Source organism: Bactrocera neohumeralis, chromosome 4, assembly GCF_024586455.1.
Source record: "Bactrocera neohumeralis isolate Rockhampton chromosome 4, APGP_CSIRO_Bneo_wtdbg2-racon-allhic-juicebox.fasta_v2, whole genome shotgun sequence".
Classification (NCBI taxonomy): domain Eukaryota; kingdom Metazoa; phylum Arthropoda; class Insecta; order Diptera; family Tephritidae; genus Bactrocera; species Bactrocera neohumeralis.
This window is the reverse complement of record NC_065921.1, coordinates 16300057-16322159: the sequence shown is the minus strand read 5'-3', so window position 1 is coordinate 16322159 and position 22103 is coordinate 16300057. Positions and strand designations below refer to the sequence as shown.

General features: G+C 34.9%; 1 protein-coding gene across 5 annotated transcripts in view; it reads right to left on the bottom strand.

The window, feature by feature from the left end:
* The window catches only part of LOC126754764 (apoptosis-stimulating of p53 protein 2), a 145249-nt gene that overhangs the window by 15174 nt on the left and 107972 nt on the right, over positions 1-22103 (bottom strand). For 2 of the 5 annotated variants that reach the window (XM_050466864.1, XM_050466865.1), the window contains exon 2: positions 2805-3926. The exons of the other annotated variants lie outside the window; for them this stretch is intronic. In XM_050466864.1, coding sequence (XP_050322821.1) covers positions 2805-2957 — 153 coding nt within the window. In that variant the 5' untranslated portion in view covers positions 2958-3926. The remainder of the gene's footprint in view (positions 1-2804; positions 3927-22103) is intronic. 5 annotated transcript variants of the gene reach the window in all.

Sequence of the window (22103 nt, the reverse complement as noted above, 5' to 3'; positions counted from 1 at the left end):
AAATTTAATCAGCTGAAATACTATAAAATAATAACTATTTGCATTAATTATAGATGAAAGCATTATAATTTTCCTAGTTAATTAATTAATTTATTTTAAGAATTGCTATATTTTCATTGCTTTATGTCTATTTATCACTATAATATTCCAGAATTCCGTCGCACAACTCAAACAGCAAAAAATAACCGAAGTAAAGCCCTACAAAAAGTGTATCGCACTCACTATTCGGAAGTCCAACAGGAAACATTGTGAATTAGATTATTATACTACACAGATGTTATCCGACGAAAAAAGAAACGCCGATGAAATGCGAAAGTGATCACAGAGTGAGCGAAGATTTCCTAGAGGAGAGTGTTGTAGTGCATTGCAAAACGCCCATACCATTGATGATGCGGAAAGCATTTTTTTCAACCTCCGCCGAAAATAAAAATATACCAGATTTTTTGTTTTGAAAAATTTAATTCTTTTAAAGATTAGTACATAGTTAAAAAATTGAAGAACTTAAAGCTTTCGATTTATTTTTGAGCTGATTAAATTAAAATCTTTGCTTACATATAATGTGGGCTTCATAAACTATCCCCTTATAACAACACATGTATTGTACACCGTGACGTATGAGTAATTTCATTTAATGCAAACAGAAATTCACGAACGAATATTAAAAGTGTATAATGATTGTTCACCTGCAATTAGTACAGTAGAAAGATGGGTTGCTGAATTTAAACGTGGTTGTACAAGCCTTGAAGACGAACCACGTGAAGAACGTCTAAAAAGCGCATCAACACCAGAAATCTTAGCCAAAATACAGGATATGGTTTTGGAAGGTCGTCGATTGACTGAGAGAGATTTAGTAGAGGCTCTATACATCTCATTAGGCAGTGTGAGTCATATTTGAAGTGAAATTTTGGGTTTTAGAAAGCTGTGTGCACAATGAGTGCCGCAACAATGGAACAATAACACATTCGAATGCGACTTTCTCAGCAACATTTGGAGCGTTTTAAGAAGGATAAAGTGGATTTTGTGCGTCGATTCAACGCTTTGGATGAGATTTGCGTCTATCACCATGATTCCGAATCAAAACAAGAGGCAAACAAGTGGTGTGAACCTGGTTGTTCGGCTTCGAAACGAGCTCGTGTCCGGAAATCGGACAAGAAGATTATGGCATCAGTTTTTTGGGATGCGAGAGCAATTATGTTTTTGGATTACTTGCAAACTGGTCAAACAATTAATTCTGAACATTATTGCAACCTTTTGGACCAGTTGAAGGAAAAAATTCGTTGAAAAAGACACGGTTTGAAGAAGAAAAAATCCTTTTCATCAGGACAATGCACCATGTTACAAGAGCATTCTGACAATGGCTAAAATCCATGAATTAAAGTTCGAATTGTTGGACCATCCACTGTATTCTCAAGATTTGGCCCCCAGCGACTTCTATTTGTTTCCAGAACTCAGAATATTTATGCGTGGCAAGCGTTTTTCATCAAATGAAGAGGTCATAACGGCTGTTAAAGCATATTTTGCAGACCTTCTGGATTCGACTTCAGGGATGGGATCCACAGATTGAAGGATCGTTGGCGCAAGTGTACTAATGTTCAGGGAGATTATACTGAATAATAAAGTGTATTTTGAATCATAAAATTGTGTCTTTCTTATCAAACGTCTAAACTTATTGAACAACCTGGTATTCTAAATAAATGCCTATCGATTTAAAGGCAGGCATGGCTCAAATCTGATTTCTAATTGTTCAAATAATTGTTTGAATATACACCTACGATTTGCTAATCATAGAATAGGAAATTTAATATTTTTTTAACAATAGATAGACAACAAATTTTTTAACAAATGATAGTCGAAATTTAAAAGGATCAAGAAACATATCAATAACTCAAATCTGAATCCGAATCCGTTCTTATTATTTCTAAGTATTATACATACACAAAAATCAATTAATAAACAACAAAAAATTTTAATTAACCTTTTCATATTAGGGAAAATATACCACAAAATAATTTTTTTTTAATTTTTATTTATATTCGTTCACAAATTTTATTCTCACTGAACATTGTAGAGCCGAATCTTTATAATTATTGGAAGCAATAATCCTGTTCAGTACAATTTATTATATATTTATTTATTTGTTCTTCTATTTAATGATTATTTTCAGTTTTAATGCCATCAGCCACATTCATAAATATTTCGCGTGACAACGGTACATTAATACAACACCGTTAAACTAATGCTGCCATTTATAAGTAATGATTACAGTTGATTTGCTTTTAACAAACGAAGCGGCATTACGCCGATTCCGGCCATCAAATAAACTACAACAATAAAGTAGAATAAGGCGAGGGGATAAACGAAAGTGAATGCTAAAAAATCACTTGCACATGCATAATAAATAAGGATCAACCGAAGAATTGTGGCGAAGCAAAGCGAAAGCTTACAAACTACTTATGACTATTATCACTTTTCATTTGAGCCAAGCGACTGGCGGCGACAGCGCCGCAGACGGAAGTTGAGTGCGCGCAAAAGAAAAAAGGAAAAACACTTCACACACACACACACACATACATATGTAAGTATGAGTTACAACATCCACTTAATGGATACTTTTGTAGGAACTGAAACTTCAGCGCGGTTGCACTGCAAATTAGCTACGCGGTCAATGCTGACGCGCCCCGCGGAGTGACAAGGCCAACCGCGCGCACTGACAGGGGCGCCAAGTCACGTTTCACAGCTTAGAAGAGATATGTATATATATATATGTGTGTGTGTGTGTTTGCATGCACAACTTAGAGACTTACGTTCATTTTGGGTTCCGCTGTCACCACCACAGTGGGCGTCACACCCAGGCCGGTAATGGCGATGGCGTTGCGTGGCGGCTTCGGTGCGGGCATCATTGTCGGCGGCATTTTCGGCAAATTACCGGAGACGGGACGACACACGCAGGTTAGCATTGTTTTGAGCACTTGATGAGCGCTGCCACACCTATTTTGGATTGTGAATGTGCGTGTGTGGGGTGGCGGTAATGCGTTGCGGTTGCCGTTGACGCACACGCGGTACTCTAATGCCGGACGTTGCGGCTGCAAATGACTGACGCACGCATGCACGCGCTCACACACAGTCGTCGCACAGTGACACGGCGGACACGTTGCGGTCGTGGCGCGCACAGATATAACGTGAAATTATACGAAAGTGTTTTTGTTGTTAAAAGCACAACGGCTGGAGTGGTTACAGTGACGCGCACGCACCAGCGCGCATACGAAATCGAAAGCACAATACAAGCGCGCGTGATATTTTTGTAAACGTATATGTGTGTGAGTGTTTGTGCGAGCGTGCGCTTGTGTGTGTGCTCACACGTGCTGCTGATGTGCTTATAATGATGTGTCAGGCGCTGACCGCCACAAGCTGTGCGCCATTGCCTCCGCAGCAAGCTAGCTGCGCCGTGCTGTGCAATTTGTAGCTGTTGTTGTTGTGGCGCTCAACAGTCACTTAACCAACTTGGTGTACGCGCACTGCTTGAGATGTGGCAACACCTTTTTCACACCAACCAAATTTATTTCGGTTTTTTTATATTTTTTGTTCGACACGGCTGATTCTTCGTTTCGTTAGTTGTTATGCTTTTGTTGTTATTGTATTTTTTCTTGTATTTACGCTTTCGGCTAATGTTCTCGCACTCTGCACATGTACTATGTGCGCCTAATGGGCTTTTAGGCGCACTCCTATTCACTTAATGCGCTGCTGCTGCCGCTGATTGCCTTCTTCGCTTCGTTTCTCTAATAATTCTTATTTTTCTTGCGCACAATGAACACTTTTACAGTTAACTGCTGCCACTGCGCTTGACTTGCACTTCAATATAATTCACTCCGTTAACTGTTTTGTCGTCGCTCACTTGTCTGTCTGCTTTTGTCGCACTTGAAATTCCACTGAAGATATGTGAAACCATTTTCATGGTTATTTCTTTGACTACAAATGTGTGTGTGGTTGTGTTCATGTGTTTAAGTGCACTTGTAGTTTTGTGTGTGTGCGTGTGTGTATGTTGTTTGCTGCTTTTTTGTAGGTAATTGTTTTGGTTACTTGCACTAGCCTATTGTTGCCTGTGGCAACTACCATGTATGCCCTGTGTACTTGTTGTGCCAGACACAACAGTTAAGCACAATGGCAGCCACAAAAACAACAACAACAACACTAGTAATAATCACTTTGATGTAAGAATTGAGTATGACCGCCGAAACAACAATAATAGCAGCTCAGTATGGCAACAACAACAGTGCCAAACTATAATTGCAACAACAACAATAACCGAAAGTTATACCCAGTGAGAAAAATAAACTGGTTTTGAGGCAATTTGAAAATTTTATAAAATTTATATTTAATTTTTATTTTTATTTATTTTTATTTTTTTTATTTTTTTTTTTTTTTTTTTATTATTAATTTTTTTACCCGTAAGTTGGCCACCAAGATCATGATTTAACGCCTTTAGACTATTTTTTTATTATTATTTTTTATATTTTAATAAAATTTTTTTAATTTTTAATTAATTTTTTTTTTTTTTATTTATTATTTTTTTTGATTATACACAATAACTATATTGAATTTTCTTTTCCATGTATGGTGTAAAGCATTTCAAACTTTATAAATATTCTATATAATCTTACAGAGAAATTTAAAATATTTATAAAAAAAACTCCACAATTTTGCTTGTTGGGTATACGAGTGGAAAAGGTTATAAAAATACCAAACAAACTCACAAACCGACTTACACATATATTAGGGTGTACGTTATTATTGTACTCCTACCCTGAAGGAAACTTCGGAAACCCTGTAAAATATATATAGTATATCGTCACCTAAAATGCCAAACCACGTATTATCAAAAGTCGGAATTAACTTTTTTATTGCTTACGATTCACTACATCATGTTACATTTATGTTAGATAAAGTTTTCAGCTTCCGCTGTCAGATATAACCAATATATAACCACTACATAACCATTATATAACCAATATATAACCATTACATAACCATTATATACCCATTTTATAACCAAAACTAAAATTTTCTTTTGTGTGGTTTCTATTACAACCTTTTTTCTTTGCCTGTCAACTTATGAAAAATGATGTTAAGTTATGTTGCATTTTAGGACGATATGCATAAATGATCAGCATGACGAGCTGAGTCGATATAGACTGGACTCTCTGTGTATTAATCTTTTCGTCCGTCTATATATATGCGAACTAGTCCTTTAGTTAAAGAGATATCGATCTGAAATTTAGTTTCCATTCTTTCCTCAACAAGCAGCTACTCTGTTGTCGCATGTCCTATATCGGGCATTTATTGCATATAGTTGCCATACAAACTGAACGATCGGAATCAAGTCTTTGTAAGGAAAACTTTTTTATTTTATGAGCTGTCTTTGCAAAATTCGGCATGAGTTATTGTCCATGGCAATGGTACAATCTCGAGAGAAATTGTTCGGATTGAGTCACTTTAGGATATAGTTGCCATACAAACTGACCGACCAATGTAAGTTCTTTTGTATATGTGAGGGAATTTTAGCTTTTTTTGCAGACGTCTAGGAAAAATTTGGTCTAGAAAAAATAATGTACCGTAAATAAGATCTTTCCTTTCCACTTTCTAGAAAGAAAGCCTAGAATGTTTCTTTTCCCATCTATATCACATCAGGTTTTTGATATTTACGCTATATTTATTTAGCAACTAAACTTGAAAAGTCATATTCTAATACAAAATTTTTCGTTCTAAAAAAGTGTCGAAATAATGTTTCTATAAAAACATTCCAGTAAAAGTTATAAGCAGTTAAAATTTAGCATTATATGCAGTACTGTACTCGTATTCATACAGTACACCATGTCGTATGAGCAACATATAATTTATAAGGCAGCTGTATGAATGCACACTTCATTTGATGCATCATCCCTACTAACTCATTGAAATAGTATAATAATTTATTGAAAATAAAGAACATTTTTATGTTGGAACATTTTGTTTGGGACAAAAGCTGAAAGTTGATGAAGTATACCGGAAGAAAATAACTTGGTAAATTAACAAACACCCTCATACATAGGGTGTACATAGATATATACATATGTACTTTCATTTGCTCTCCCAGTAATTTAAGGACAAATTCCGCTAACAATGACTACACAAATTTCGGCCCAATATATCCGCCCACATCTGTGCTCACTACGCTATAAGTGAGCTTACCCCCAGCAGACGATACTAAGTGTCGAAGCAGCCGTCAAACATATGCTTGCGTGTAAGAGATTGCGGAAAATGTTTAGTAAGTGTTGTATATTATATATTTGCTGCTATATGTATCATGAACCATATAATCATATGAATGTATATGACCATTAAATAAAAAAAAACTAAATTTTATACACATATTTATGTATATGCCCTTAAATATTAAAGGTTTAAAAATTTTAAAAGCTTTTCGGCAAATATATGTATTCAAATGTTTGCAGAGAAGAAATACTTATTCAGGCATAGAATTTACTTTAGCAAATGAACTCTAACTTAACTTCTAATAGCTCGTACATACAATTCCACTGAGTTAATACGATTAAACATCCATTCTGCCTTCTAATTGCGCTTATGAAAATTATATACACATAAAATATATGAGTCGACCATTTTCATTAATATTCAAATACTAGGAATTACATTTTCTGAATTCAAATTGATTTTCCGCCTTAAGGCGATAATTATTGACTTAACTAATGAGAGTTTAATACTTTCACAGTAAACTTTGTGTTACATAATTATGGCAAATTGCAAATCAAATAAAATTATTTGTTTTGCTTGTTGTAGAAGTATTATTGCTGTTTACTTTTTGATATTGTGTACTCATTATACTTAGTTTTAGTCTCAGAAATTAATGGGTTCTGTGTAATAAGTCTTAGTTCTGCAGTAATCATCACTGGCCGAGAAGTTTAAAGTAAGCAATAACTATCCAAGCAAAAGGCAAGATAAATTGTTTTAGCACTATGCTGCCGAAGTTTAAAGGGTGAGAGTAATTATATTCATTTACTCTCTATAAAATTATGAAAACATCCAACAATGTAATAAATGTATGCCGCCGAAAAAATATTACCTAAAAGCTTAGTCAATATGTTTATGATCTTAGGGTAGATAAATCGTACGTGAACTATAATGTGCAGTCTTTTATGAAACCATAAAAATGGAACAACTGAATCCAATCTTATAAGTCGATAAACCACCAGTGGCCTATCCATTTTTTCTCAAGCTGAAAGCATTTGCTCCCAAGTGTTTAAGTTTTGATTTCGCAAAGGCGGCGCAGATTTTTCCAACTCATCTACTTTCATACAGTTTCTGCTATTTTTTTAAGTCACAACGTAGATGCCTATAGAACAACGGCCTGTTAAAACCCTACGGGAGTGATTAACCTTATTGAGGATAAAGAGCTTACTGAATCTCTTACGATCGATCTTGGGCCACATGGAACTTGCGACAATGAACCAGCCTGGCATTGAGCGTCAGCTCTTGCAAAGCTCAACTATCCAGGTAGAATAAATGAAGAAAGTAGACCACCGACCCGTTCCTATTCTTGTGAGAGTTGGCTAAGAAGCCTTTCCTTTCCGTCCTGTCGTCAGCTTCACAGTTAATTGCGATTCCTCTGTGGCCTGGCACCCAAACTAGTCTTATCACAAAGAGACTAGATGTCATTGATGACGATTTTAGGCATTCTTTATCAAACCCTGAACGCAAGGTGACTGTGCTCAAGCCTATATCACCGTTCTGCTATAAGAGTGAATAGTCACTTTTCTGAAAGAGTCTGCAGTATGGCGCAGTAAATCTTCGGCTTAAAAAACACTACAAAAGTCAGTACATGGTGTTCCAATGGCTTCTACGGATTTCTTTAAAATAAGGAAATAAATATTTTATGAAAAGTACTGACACTGGCTTTACCTCTCACTTATGGCCATCGTGATTCTTACGACGCCCTAAATTTACTCTCTTCAATAGAAACCTAACTTTGTCACTCACGTACTGCTATTTTCTGTTCATCTGCATAAGAAAGGTGAACTGAATCAAAATCTAACATTACTTTCTTTGAAGCTAGCATTTCACTTAGCTTAACACAAAACGGAAAAGCAAAACAGAAATTATAAAGATTATGGAAAAATGTGAACTAGCCTTAATGGCTTTTACGTAGCCATCCAGAAGTTTTCCTTGCCATAACACAAATTACAAAGTTAGTTGGCATGAAATTGAATTAAAATTTTCTTTTATGATTAGCCCCATTACATTGTTCCAAATTATGCACATAAATTTTCTGCTGACTTGCATGCTTTAGAAGCCTGGAAAAAATCATATTTATGGTACCGTTATGTTTGTTATGCTTATAAGAAGCGAGAGTGCTGAAGGAATGCTGATATTTGTGACCAACTTTACCTGCAGGCCAAAAGCCGACACACAAACGCACACTTACAAGCTTGCAACCTATTTGTTAGTGGTAAACTGAGGGCGTGTGTGCACACACACACGCTCATTGACGAAAGGCGAAAGGACACTTTGAGCGTCTAAATGGAAATCAAAAATGGCAGCAACTTCAGTTGGAAAAGCAAGACTTTGCGTGCAAATTGAAAGTCGGTAATGAACTATTGGAACACTAGCACAACAACACATACACACATATATATGTATATACACATACGCATAGCCTCGACCAAATGTTGCTTGCCAAAGTGCCAACAAATGTCGGAAAAACCACACAACAATAGCAGCAATATAACAGTTGTTTACACGCATACACACATACACCCTTAAATACACACACATATACATACATCCATTCACACATACATTTATGTGAAGCCAGCGGCAATGACTTTAACATGCAGTCGACCGACACCACCAACACTTCCTGTCATTGATGTCAACCGGTGTTTTTACTTATTGTCCCTCAAACTGCTGCCAAGTAAGTAAATATGTGCGTGTGTGCGTGCGCTGTGTTGCGTGCATGCGGTTGCTCGGTTATTGTTCCGTTGTTGCTGCCTTCCTCCTCCAGTTATTGTAGTGGAAAATGCGTTTTGTTGTTTTTACGATTATTATTATTATTATTGTCGACGTAGTGATTCATTATATTGCTTGTTGTTGTTGCTGGTGCCCTTTTTGTTGTTGTTGATTTTGTTATTGTTGCTGCTGCTTTTTTTTTTTGCTTCTCTCGTGCGGAGCAACAAGCTTTTTATTGATTTTACCCTTTTAAATGTCGCTTGGGCCAAGTCCGTACTACCCACGCACGCCTAACAGCAACAACAACAACAATAATGACAAGAACAACAATGTAGTTAATATAGCAAAAAAGTGCTGTGTAAAATAAGCGAAACACGCAAAAAATTTTGGTATATGCCATGTCTACATACATACATATATTGACATACAACTATATGGAATATATATTTAGAGGCTTACAAATATCCTGTAGGACACCCAATGTAACATGAAAAAGTAGAAATTTTCGAAAATAATTTCAACTCAAATTTAGTTCGATAAAAAAAAAATTTAGAAAATAATTTCAATTCAAATTTAGTTCGAAAAAATAAAAATTTTCGAAAATAATTTCAATACAAATTTATTTCGAAAAAATAAAGATTTTCGAAAATAATTTCAATTCAAATTTAGTTCGAAAAATAGAAATTTTCGAAAAATTATTTTTACTCAAATTTAGTTCGAAAAAAAATTTAGAAAATAATTTCAATTCAAATTTAGTTCGACAAAATAAAAATTTTCGTGAATAATTTCAATTCTAGTTTAGTTCGAAAAAGTAAAAAAAAATCAAAAATAATTTCAATTAAAATTTAGTTCCAAGACAAAAAATGGAAAAAATTTTCGTTCGAAAAAATAATTTCAAATCTAATTTAGTTCGAAAAAAAAAATTCGAAAAAATTTTTCGAAAAATAATTTTCGAAAATTATTTTAATTCAAATTTAGTTCGCAAAATAAAAATTTTCGAAAATAGTTTCAAAAAATAAAAATTTTTGTGAATAATTTCAATTCTAGTTTAGTTCGAATAATTTCAATTCTAGTTTAGTTCGAAAAAGTAAAAAAAAATCGAAAATAATTTCAATTCAAAATTAATTCGTTAAGCTCTGTTAACCTTGTCTTTAAAATATATACGCACACTGTCTACAGCATAATCTTAAGATATACATATTAGTGGGGAAAGCTATTTTACTCTCTCCAGGTTGGTTTTAGAAAATCATTTTTTTTCTTTGAAAATGTTTAGCATAAAACACAATTCACCTTCGGAAGAAGTTTATACTCAAAACCTCAAAAACTGAGTGTTTCCGAAAAGGATAATTAATGATCACTGATAATCTCTACGTCAAGTAAGTAGTACGTTCCCACGACAGTGGGATCTACGTAACTGGAAAAGACCCGGATTTTTATCCGAAAAGAATTGTATAAACGTGAAGAATTACATAGAAAACGTTTTACAGAAAAAAAAAATGGGACCTTCGTTCCGGCGTAATGACATGTAAGCCTCAAGACCAGAAATGTGTAGCAACATCTATATATTCATACATACATACATATATATATGAATATTCTCCAAAAAGTTTAAGTTAACTCGACAGGTAGTTAGGAGATAAGAGTATGTTTGAAAAAAAATATTATCACGCCATTCTCGGATGTCTCTTTACTGAGTCAATGCTGCTAATGAACGAAAGAATGAGATTTTTGTAAAATTTTCCATTTTTTAAGCCACTTTGAAGTGGACATTTTTAAACAAAAACTATTTTTTTGGGAAAACGGGATTTTGTCAGCTCAAAGTTTTAACTATCATTACCTGTAATAATAAACCTTTTTTGCTTTGCAAATTTAAGATAAATTTAATCAGAAAATTCTTCTTCACGGTCATATACTCTTTTTCGGAAGTGGAAGTCGTATACTAAATCAAGAAATTGCAACATTTTTAAAATCAATAGCCGATTATTAAATTACAATTGAAATCTCTAAGTGAACATTATTTTTACTTTTTGATTACAGAAAATCACAGAAAACGTGATTTTTCTGACTTGCGAGTGGACATAAGCCCTTAGAACCATATAATTATCGAGATTATACTTTCAAACTTCACTCTTTCGACTTCATAAAAAAGATGACTTTCTGTAAACTTTATTTGATGCTTTGTAAAAAATTGATTTTTTCTTTTCGACAGCTGTTATGATTATATTAAGGTTTAAGTTTTTTTTTCACGGCGCCGAAATGTAGGCAACACTTTTCATATTACACTTCCTACTTATGTAAAACATAATTTTAGATTATAAAATGTAGTTCTATAAATAATTTTAAATAAAAAATAATAACAATTTGCAAGTAATGCGGATATAAGGATAGGTTTGAAAATAAATATATTCAAATAGAATCTTCAATAAGCATGTGACATATCTACACGTGACGGTACGGAAGATTATAAGGAGATGATACATTTCTTTGGCTTTTTTATAGAAACTATATATCGTTTAAGCTAACGCATATCATATGAAAATTAACGCTTTTAACTTTGTTCTTCGTAATCCTTCGCAAGAAACTCCTTTAGGCAAGAAACTAGAATCCAGAGATATTTTGTACTTCTCTGACAATGCAAGTATTTTATAAAAGAATTTTTGAGTCGTGATTTTTGAAAATAGTAAAAAGAAAAAAATGATTCTAATAGTTCTTAAGAATGTTGTATCTTTCAACCTATGGTTTTTTATAAACAGGAGATGCACTGAAGTATTTTTATCTGTAATCTACCTAAAACATTGTAAAAAGTCTTCGACAGTCTTCGAGTCAGCTTAAGTGGCTTAATATAAAGCCATAAATAATTACGGTCTACATTAATTGGAGAAGAATTTGAGCTAGTTGAAGAGGTCAACCGATTTTGACGTTAGAAAAAAGCAGTTACCAAAAATTGAACTAGTGTTAGTGAGGCACCCGAAAACAACATTATAAAAGATTACAACAACATAGCTACCAGAATCACAAAAAAATATTTCGACTCAAAACTATATTTCTACTAACTGACAACAAAGTAATGTTTGCCAAAGCTTAGTGAATCTGAGCCACTGTCAGTTTCGAGTGAGACACCACGTACCCCCGGCGCAAGCCAACTTGCTTATTGTATTAACTTTGGGTATTGTTCTTAAAAATACGGTATTTGTTGCAAGTGATGTTGTTAAAAGCCAAACGGAGTCAAGTGAGCTATGGCGGGAGCATATCTACTAGAAAAGTAAATGAGATTTACTCCGCGACCTACGGTCTATTATGCCTTATCTACTAGCAAATTTGGCTATAAAGCCTGCCTTGCCAATACATCTTCGACCTTGTTTTCTTTCAAGCTGTAATGCTTGGATACTCAGCACAGTTTCATTTAACCTCTAAAATGGTAATTAAGTATGTTTGGCAAATTGTTATTTGGGCTTACTGCAGAGGACGGATTGACAGACGAACAGTGTCTAGAAAGCTAAGGTCACAAATTGCCTTGAACAAAATCTTTCGATTTGCTTATAAGAACTCAAAAAATTTTTAGTACTAGCTTTTAGGAAATCGTGACCACCGACCGTGATAAGGATATTACGAGAAAAACTCGACAAAAGAATAAGGCCCCTCCTCCAAAGCCTCATCTTCTACACTTTTATTGCGGTTGTCTTGGAATTTTGGGAAAATCTTTTAGACACATCATAGCTGAAAACAATTTTTTCTGAAATTCCAAAACCCACAACCCCTTAAATCTAGCCGTGAACAAGAAAATGTTGCTCAGTCGGGAAATCCTACTTTGATTCTTTTTTGTGTGTATTTTGAGTGAAAGAGGATGAGGCGAAGTGGCAAAATTTTCAGCACTTCCATGAATTATAAAAAACTCTCGAAGGAAATCATACGACCATTTGAAGTATCTACTTTATCATAATTTTCGAGAGAAAGGCGAGAAAATTGTAGAAAAATCACATAGTTACAATTTGAAGTCCATTTTTTGTAATATACATATATACATATGTATATATGATATACATATATGTACAGTATAAGCTCGCACCATTTGAAATTAACAAAAAGAAATTCAACTTCATTAACAGAACTCCAGTGGTTTTCCCAAGAGGGCACAATTGCTTTCATGCGTGTGTGCACCCACACACACACACATCCACAAATACACAGAATTGAAGGGTCACACATCCGTTAAACTACAAGCGATGATATAATAGCTACGCAATTTATTTATTTGTGTGAATTTGCGAGCGAGCGTTTGAACGTATGCATGTGGGTGTGTGTGTGTGCGCCGGATATGTGTCGTCTGCGTATGCCGAAGCATATCAAGTTCAACGTTGATCCTTGGAGACTACTTTGTTTTCCATTATCATGAAAAGTTGCACGCTACAAGCACACATGCGCTCAATGCTAAATAGAGGCAAGGTGACAGGCACTCGCATGTACGCGTGTGTGTGTGGGAAAACACTCATGCGTACTGATGGATGGCCTTTTGCTTGACTCGACTGCGTGCTGTGCTGTGCTGGGTGCGGGCGAAGGCAAGGCAGCTTGTAAAGTTGGACGCACGCAAGCTTTACGCATTTAACGCACGATAGCAACTCACAACTAGAACAACAACAACAGCAACAACAACTGCTGGAGCGATAGTGTAGGCATGTCGGTGACACTTTTGCCTCGTTGCGCTGAACTCACACAGCGCAGGCGACACGCAGCGAGGCAAATGGCAAAATTATAAGTATATGTGCATGTGTTTGTATATACATAAGTATGTATGTATATTTAAGCAACAATGTTGCTATGCGCTGAATATACATAGTTGTATGTTTGCGTTTTGGCTTCGCAAATTTGTGGGTGGGTGCTGCAAATGATGAAAATGAGGCATTAGCCGAGTAAAGTAACAGTTAAGTGGCTGAGGTGGTGTGGCAGCCAAGCAGAAGCATGCCACATATAACGGTTCGTTTGTTTGCTCTTACCAGAGGAGTCAGTCAGCGCGCAGTACTTGCCAAATGTACGACCAAAAGCAGTAGCAAGGAATGTAACAACAGCAACAACAATGAGCATAACAACTGATAATAACAACAACAATAAGGAAAAGAGTAAACGTTGACATTGAAGCTATAATACCCTTTACACGTGCATTTCTTATAGCAAAAAAATGTACAAAAAATTTTTCTTTTGATTTTGATCGGTCAGTTTGTATGGCAGCTATATGCTAAAATTATTCGATCTGAATAATATGTTTAGAGATTGTAGCATTGGCTAGGACAATCATTTATGTCAAATTTAATGAAGATATCTTGTCAAATAAAAGAGTTTTTCATATAAGGATGTGATCTTGATCGATCATTTTATATGGTAGCTATATGCTATAGTGATGGGATCGGAACGATTTCTTCAGAGATTATACCGTTATCTTGGAAAACTATTTATGCAAAAATTTGTGAAGAAATCTCATCAAATATAAAAGTTTTCCATACAAGGACTGAATTTTTATTGATCAGTTTGTATGGCGGCTATACCCTATAATGACTCGATCTAAACAATTTCTTTCGAGATTGTATAATTGTCTTGGAAAATGACTTGTGTCCAATTTTGTGAAGATATCTCAAAAACTAAAAAAGTTGTTCATACAAAGACTTGATTCTGATCGTTCAGTTTGTATGGCAGCTATATGCCATAGTGGTCCGATATCGGCGATTTCTACAAATGAGTAGCTTCTTGTGCAGAAAAGAACGTTTGCAAAATTTCGGATTGATATCTCAAAAAGTGTTGGGCTAAATCGCGTATATAAAGACAAACTGACAGGAAGGGCTAAATCTGCTCAGCTCGTCGCGCCATAAATCTTTCTGGGTGTTACGAGCTTCATTGCAAACCTAAAACACCTCGTTCAGGGTATAACAACAACACAAAAGTAAAAATCTTGCTTGTAAGACCATCTACAGTTACTTTGTTGTACAAGAGTCATATTAAGCCATTTATTTATTTACTTTTCTGGTTGTTTGTTTGGATTTGAGTTTAGTTGCTTTGCGGGTTCGCACTACACGCCTGATTGGCCGTGACTGTTGGCCGCCCAGCTGGTTGAGTGACGTCTGCCGGTTGTCGGCTGCCGTCTCCCGGTCGGTCCGCTATCATTGCTACACTGCTGCTTGCTGTCGCTTCGCATTCGAGCAAATAGCTTCTCAGCTGCTGATGGCTCTTTGCTATTACACTGATTAGCTAAACTACGAGTAGCCCCTGTGCAAGCAAACAAACTAAAAAATAATAAGAGATAAGCAAACAGAATACACTTGGGTTTCTTTCCACTTTTTTTCCTTCTTTTTTTTGTGATTTTTGTGAAACACTCAGCTGATCAAAATCAAATTGAAAAAGTTTGCAAATAACTTTGCCAGCGAATGAGTTGTTGTTGTTGTACACAAATAAACAACAAAATAAATGTTTAAAAACCCTTTAGTTATTGGATTCTTCTCAAATTAGGCGTGATTTAATTGGATTTTATGCTTAATACAGGGTGCTTTATCTGAATATGTTTATGAATATTCCAATCTTTGGTTGACATATGGAAGAATAAGTAGTATTTTGAGTTGTAATTTGAAATTTATGTTCAAAGGAAAATTTGTAAAGCTTCTTGGTGTTGCTAAGCAATTGATTCTGACTAAGCTAAGACTTTTTCGTCAGGATATGTACACGTAAGCACCTACGGTTATAATAGTGAACTTAGGGGCAAAACAAGAAATTTCAACTAAATTAACTTTCCTCAACTAGTCCAAAAGTAACTAGTGTACTAACTAGTTGAATTTGGATGGTATTTGTAATAGTGTATGTATTTTTTTAATGACAATTAGCTCTATGTTTATATAAAAAGAAATATAAAAAGTATATTCGAAGTTGGCCATAGTGACATTGCTACCTAGTCAATTAAGGTACAGGCTTAACACCTGGGAGCTGAAAATATTTTTGACTAACCGTTGATATAATCCTTATAATGATTTATAGCTGCAAATGAATCTAGGGACCCTTTCCTTTTGATCAATAAACTTGAGTTTAATGGTCTATAAAATGTGATAAAAAAAAATAAATAAAATGTTGAAAAATCAGGAGTTTCTTCCACAAGCTGCAAGTGTTTCAACAATGTTTCTGGTGTTGACAACTTTTCAGCCGAAATATGCTTCCTATTCAAGACCAAACATAACCTAATTTCAGGTGATCAAGACCACAAACGCTTCAAACTCGAGTTTTTGAAGCAAGGTAAATTAATATTAAGGAGTTTTTTGTTAAGGATAACAATAGAGTGAAGTAAAAAAAAGAATATGGATCACAATTTCGAAAAGTCAATAGCAGTAATGAAGTATTTTTGTCGATAAACGAGACTAATGGCCTTGAAAACCATGATGGTCCTCCTGAAATAGGCACTCATTTTTACATAAACATTTTCTGTTAACGTCAAAGGTCTTGAGCTCCAAGATCGTCAATAAAAGTTGAATAGAAATATTCTGTATACAAAGCCTTCGATCGTTGAACGAAGAAAATTTTTGAGTACCTTTCTGTCAGTGTTAGAGAGATGAAAAAAATTGACATCTCTGTGTTGAATTCTGGTGAATATTTTAATCGTTTGTTTTCAAAAGATATATTGTTCAACATCTATCTCGATTTGAAGATATTTTTATATAATATAATGGAAATCATCGTACAATGGTAGTTGTCGACCAAAATGGTATATAATTATTTATTTATGTACTATTATATATATAAAAAAAACTTGAAATTTGAGTAGAAATACGAAAAGACTTTTTCGACTACACAATATAGCCATTATGCGCTCAACCGAATTTGATAAATTGTTGGCTTTTTGCTATCAAAACCACTCTGACAAAATAAATATTGAACTGAATTTACTTATAATTATATGAATTTTACCTATTTGTATTTTTTTATTTTAAGTCTTTTTTTTTCAAAAAACAAAAAAAAATGGAAAAATTGGCAATCTCATTTATTTAAGTTATTATTATATATATATAAAACACAGCGGCATTTGAGAAATGTCAACGTTTGAGATATAGCTAAAGTACTATGACAACAGAATCCTTTAAAATGAAATTTCAAAAACTTTTTTATTGAAATTTTTAAATTTATACAATGCGTGTAAAATTATTAACCAAAAAGTGGTATCAGCGAAAAAGTTGGGAAGGTCAAACTTTGTGTCATAAAATTATTATAAAGAATTTTAATAGACAAAATTATATTGAAAACCCCAAAAAAAATATTTTTTTTAATTTAAAAATGTGTTTATTTTTATTTGAATATATTTGAATATTTTTTTTTATTTCTGATTTTGATTTCTATCATTACGACTATGGTATCAGTTATGAAAGAAGTTAGTAGAAGAACAATATCAGCAATAAATTCTCCATCCTCTTTCGTTCTAAATTAAAATCAATAATTTCAATCATACTTAATGAATAATATATTTTGTTAAATGATATACTTTTTAAACACTTTGAACCACCCTTATGCAGCTGCACTGTTGTACTATATATTGAAGCAATAAAAATTGGCTCCCATCCATGGAGGTAACTATATCCTGCTACAGAAGCACATATGACCACTTCTTCAAAAACTTGTGTAGTGGCTAGTTGGAGCCAACACACTTACAAATTTGGTACAAATGAGAGTAAATTGCACTGACACACATACATATGCACATAGAATGCTTGTGCGTGTTGCCAGATATAATATTTGCATTTGACTTGCAGCATTTGTGGCATTTGATATGTTAATTAATTTGCACTTTCACTGCTGCTGCACAACACACAGACACACACACAGCCATACAATATTAAAGCGCACATATATACCTTACATGTTCGTACATATGTATGTATACCCCACAAGCGATGAGTGTGCCGACCATAGTGCGCTTTATCATTGCAACACCAAGCGTTGCCAACGGGGGCCAACCAAAAATATTTGCACGAGCAAAACAAAATTGACTAAAGTACAACAACAGCAACTACAATAAACATTAAAAGTTTTAGTTGTCGCATTGCATACACGTCGTGTGTGTGTGTATGTGTGTTGAAGTCAAGTTGTGGCGCATGTGGCACTGTCGCTGTTGAGGCAGGCAATGAAAAGTTGTTGTTGTTTCTCCTGATGTTGTTGTTATTTTTGTTGCCGCTGTTGCTGTTGATCAGCCGTTCAACTTTTGAAAAGTTCGTAAGCAAATACTGCGGCTTTCATGAGTTGCACACTCGACCGCTACCTACCGCTGTACCGTTATACTACCTCGGCAGCACATGTACACGCTCATACACATACACGAGCTTGTAATGTATGTATATAAGTTTGTTTGCTTGCCAGCCGGTGTTAGTTGCTGGCAATTGGATAAACACCACTGCCAGCTGCGTCTCTAATGCCGCTGCAACTTGGCAGCGTTCGCTGCTCACGCTTGAAATTGGAAATGGAAAAGTAATTTCCCATTTACATGCTAAATGGCAAGAAAATACAATAAAGTTGCTCCGGCAAAACTCTTTTGCTGCCGCAAATGTTGTTCTTGCTGTTTTGTTGTTGTTGCTTTTATTTTTGTTGTTACTTTTATTTTTGTTGTTGTTGTTACTCTCTTAGTTTTTGCTTTTGCTGCTATTGTTGTTGTTGGATTGTTGTTGTTTGTGTAGTTAATGTTGTTGTTGTTTTGGTTGCTTATGTTTTTGTTGTTGTTGACATTACAGCCTTTATTGCTTTTCATTGCCAGTTGCTGTTGTTATGATTGCTTTGTTGTTGCTAGCGTCACAGCAACAGCAACAAACAATTGCAAGCCGGTGAGTGCTGTGTGTCGGTGTTGTTGTGCAGTAATGGAAAAAAAGCCGGAAGAAGCGTGCACGATTAGGTACAATATGTAAGTACAAATGCTGGTTTATGTGCAGCAGCGCCGCTGTTGCTCTAGGCCACAAATGCGGCGAAAGTATGGAAGCAGGCCAAGTGCAAAATAGAAGTGAAGTGAGCACACAGACACAACTACATAACAGTGGTATGTGTATAACTATGATGTATGGGGTGTATGTATGTGTGTGTCTCATCTGCACTCAATGCGGCAGGCTGTAGCGAGTCCTTGCACTGTAGGCCGCATTCACCACAGTCACACCTACATAAATATACACACACACACGTGCAGTGGCGCATTTGCACTTTTCAACTTTTCTACTTTTCCACTCGTCGATTTTCCCACTCGTGCTGTTCTTACAAATTACAATGCGCAGAAGAAGCCAATAAAGCAATTCGTTTGCGTATTACTTTTCGCATAGCATGCACATGTGACCGTTATATTGCGGTTCAGTGGAGTGCAGGGTGTAGCTATTTCTCGCTAAAATACTCTCCAGGGCAGCTGCTCGCCGCTAATGAGTAATGAATATCAATGAATTGAACGCCTTACTTAAACTCAATGGCACACGCACACCAACTTAGGTATATTCATACATACACACATACACTCATGTATAAATGCAGACCTATTTCTTATTATATAATCGCAATGTAATTGATTATTCGCCATTGGATTGGCAATCAAGTCAGCTTAGTGTGCGAAATTTAATTTATTTATGCTGATTTGAATGCTTTATCTGTCAATGCATTATTGTGCGATGCTAAATGCTGCGCTATGATTACAGTTAGAAGTGATTGGAGTATTTTGTTTATTTTTTGAATTATTTTTAAAGAAATTTTAATCTTCTCACCCTATTGCAAATAATGAGTTATGGCAAAGTGATCTGAATATTATGCACTTTAAGTGCAGAAATTTCGATTTTCCAAAAAACAAATAAAAAAAAAAAATAAATAAAAATTTAAAAATTAAAAAACAACAATAACAGAATTATAACTGTAATTGGCCATAATACAAACAAGAAAGTTTTTCATACAAGTACATCATTTCAGTCGCTCAGTTTGTATGGCAGCTATATGTTATAGTAGTCCGATCTCAGAAATTTCTTCAGTTATTAAAGCCTTGCTTTAGATAATAATTCTTGTCAAATTTTTTGAAGATATATTCTAAGAAAATAAAGCTTTTCATATAAGAACTTAATTTTGATCGTTCCGTTTGTGTGGCAGCTATATGATATAGTGGTCCGATCTGAATATTTTTTTTTTCAAATTGTAGCTATTTCTTGGGTAATAATCCATGCCAAATTTCATGAAGATATCTCGTCAAATAAAGAAGCTTTTCTTACAAGAACTTGTTTGCGATCGGTCAATTTGTACAGCAGCTATCTGCTTTAGTGGTTCGATCTGAACCGTTTCTTCGCAAATTATAGCGTTTTCTTTAGCAATAATCCCTGCCGGATTTCTTAAAGATATTTTGACGTATAAAAAGTCATACAAGGTCTGGACTTTTATCGTTCAGTTTGTTTGGATCTACAGGTATATTGGTTCGATTTCAGTCGTTCGGACAAATGATCAGCTTCTTAGTAAGAGAAAGCTTTATGAAAATTTTCAGGTCGATATTTTGAAAAAGGAGTGACGAGATAGCGCATGTATTGATGGACGGATGGTCATAGCAAAATCGGATTAGTAAATCACGCTGATCATTTTTATTGGTATATTGGTAGTCTAAAAAGTTTTTTCGCATTTATAATCAAACTTTAACATATTTTTTTCTATATTTATAATGAACTTTACTGAAACAAATATTGTATGTATATTTTAAAGGTTATACGACATTGCCTTCTGGTATATCTAATATATCCTGTTTAGTGTGTAAAAAAAAACAACATTAAAACAATAAACAAAATATATCAACATTATTCAGGTTCCAACAATCACCAGTTCAAATTTCGAGCGAGTTCCTGCATTTAGTGTGTGCTCGACTGCTTTTTACTTATGAAGCAAGAAGTTGAATTGACATTTTTATTTAGAACAACAAAAAAATATACATATTGCTTGCAATTTATGCTTCTAAATGCCATCAAATTTCGTCAGGAAATCATTGAAATGTTGCTTTGTGTGCTGCCCTCAAATTGTTGCAACAGTGCAGAGCGAGAGCAGAGTCTCTCAGATTGTGGATCGATTCAAATAAAAACTGAAAGCACTTTGCAGAAATTGAAAGGTTTTTTAGTGCGCACGAAAGAGTGGCTCGCCAACGAGACACAAACAAAAATCATAACTAAAAAACTTCTGTTGGGGAATGGGAATATTGATGTATTATTAATTCAAAATTCAAGTATACGCTCCGTAGTACTAATAGTTTGTACTACAATTGACGCAAAACAAGAGATTCTCTAATGAAGTCCGTCACTTGATAAATTCTACATATGGCAAGTAGACACGCTTATATTGTCTCAAACCCTTATATCGGGTGATTTTTTAAGAGCTTGATAACTTTTTTAAAAAAAAAACGCATAAAATTTGCAAAATCTCATCGGTTCTTTATTTGAAACGTTAGATTGGTTCATGACATTTACTTTTTGAAGATAATTTCATTTAAATGTTGACCGCGGCTGCGTCTTGGGTGGTCCATTCGGAAAGTCCAATTTTGGGCAACTTTTTCGAGCATTTCGGCCGGAATAGCCCGAATTTCTTCGGAAATGTTGTCTTCCAAAGCTGGAATAGTTGCTGGCTTATTTCTGTAGACTTTAGACTTGACGTAGCCCCACAAAAAATAGTCTAAAGGCGTTAAATCGCATGATCTTGGTGGCCAACTTACGGGTCCATTTCTTGAGATGAATTGTTCTCCGAAGTTTTCCCTCAAAATGGCCATAGAATCGCGAGCTGTGTGGCATGTAGCGCCATCTTGTTGAAACCACATGTCAACCAAGTTCAGTTCTTCCATTTTTGGCAACAAAAAGTTTGTTAGCATCGAACGATAGCGATCGCCATTCACCGTAACGTTGCGTCCAACAGCATCTTTGAAAAAATACGGTCCAATGATTCCACCAGCGTACAAACCACACCAAACAGTGCATTTTTCGGGATGCATGGGCAGTTGGCCACCAAGATCATGCGATTTAACGCCTTTAGACTATTTTTTGTGGGGCTACGTCAAGTCTAAAGTCTACAGAAATAAGCCAGCAACTATTCCAGCTTGGAAGACAACATTTCCG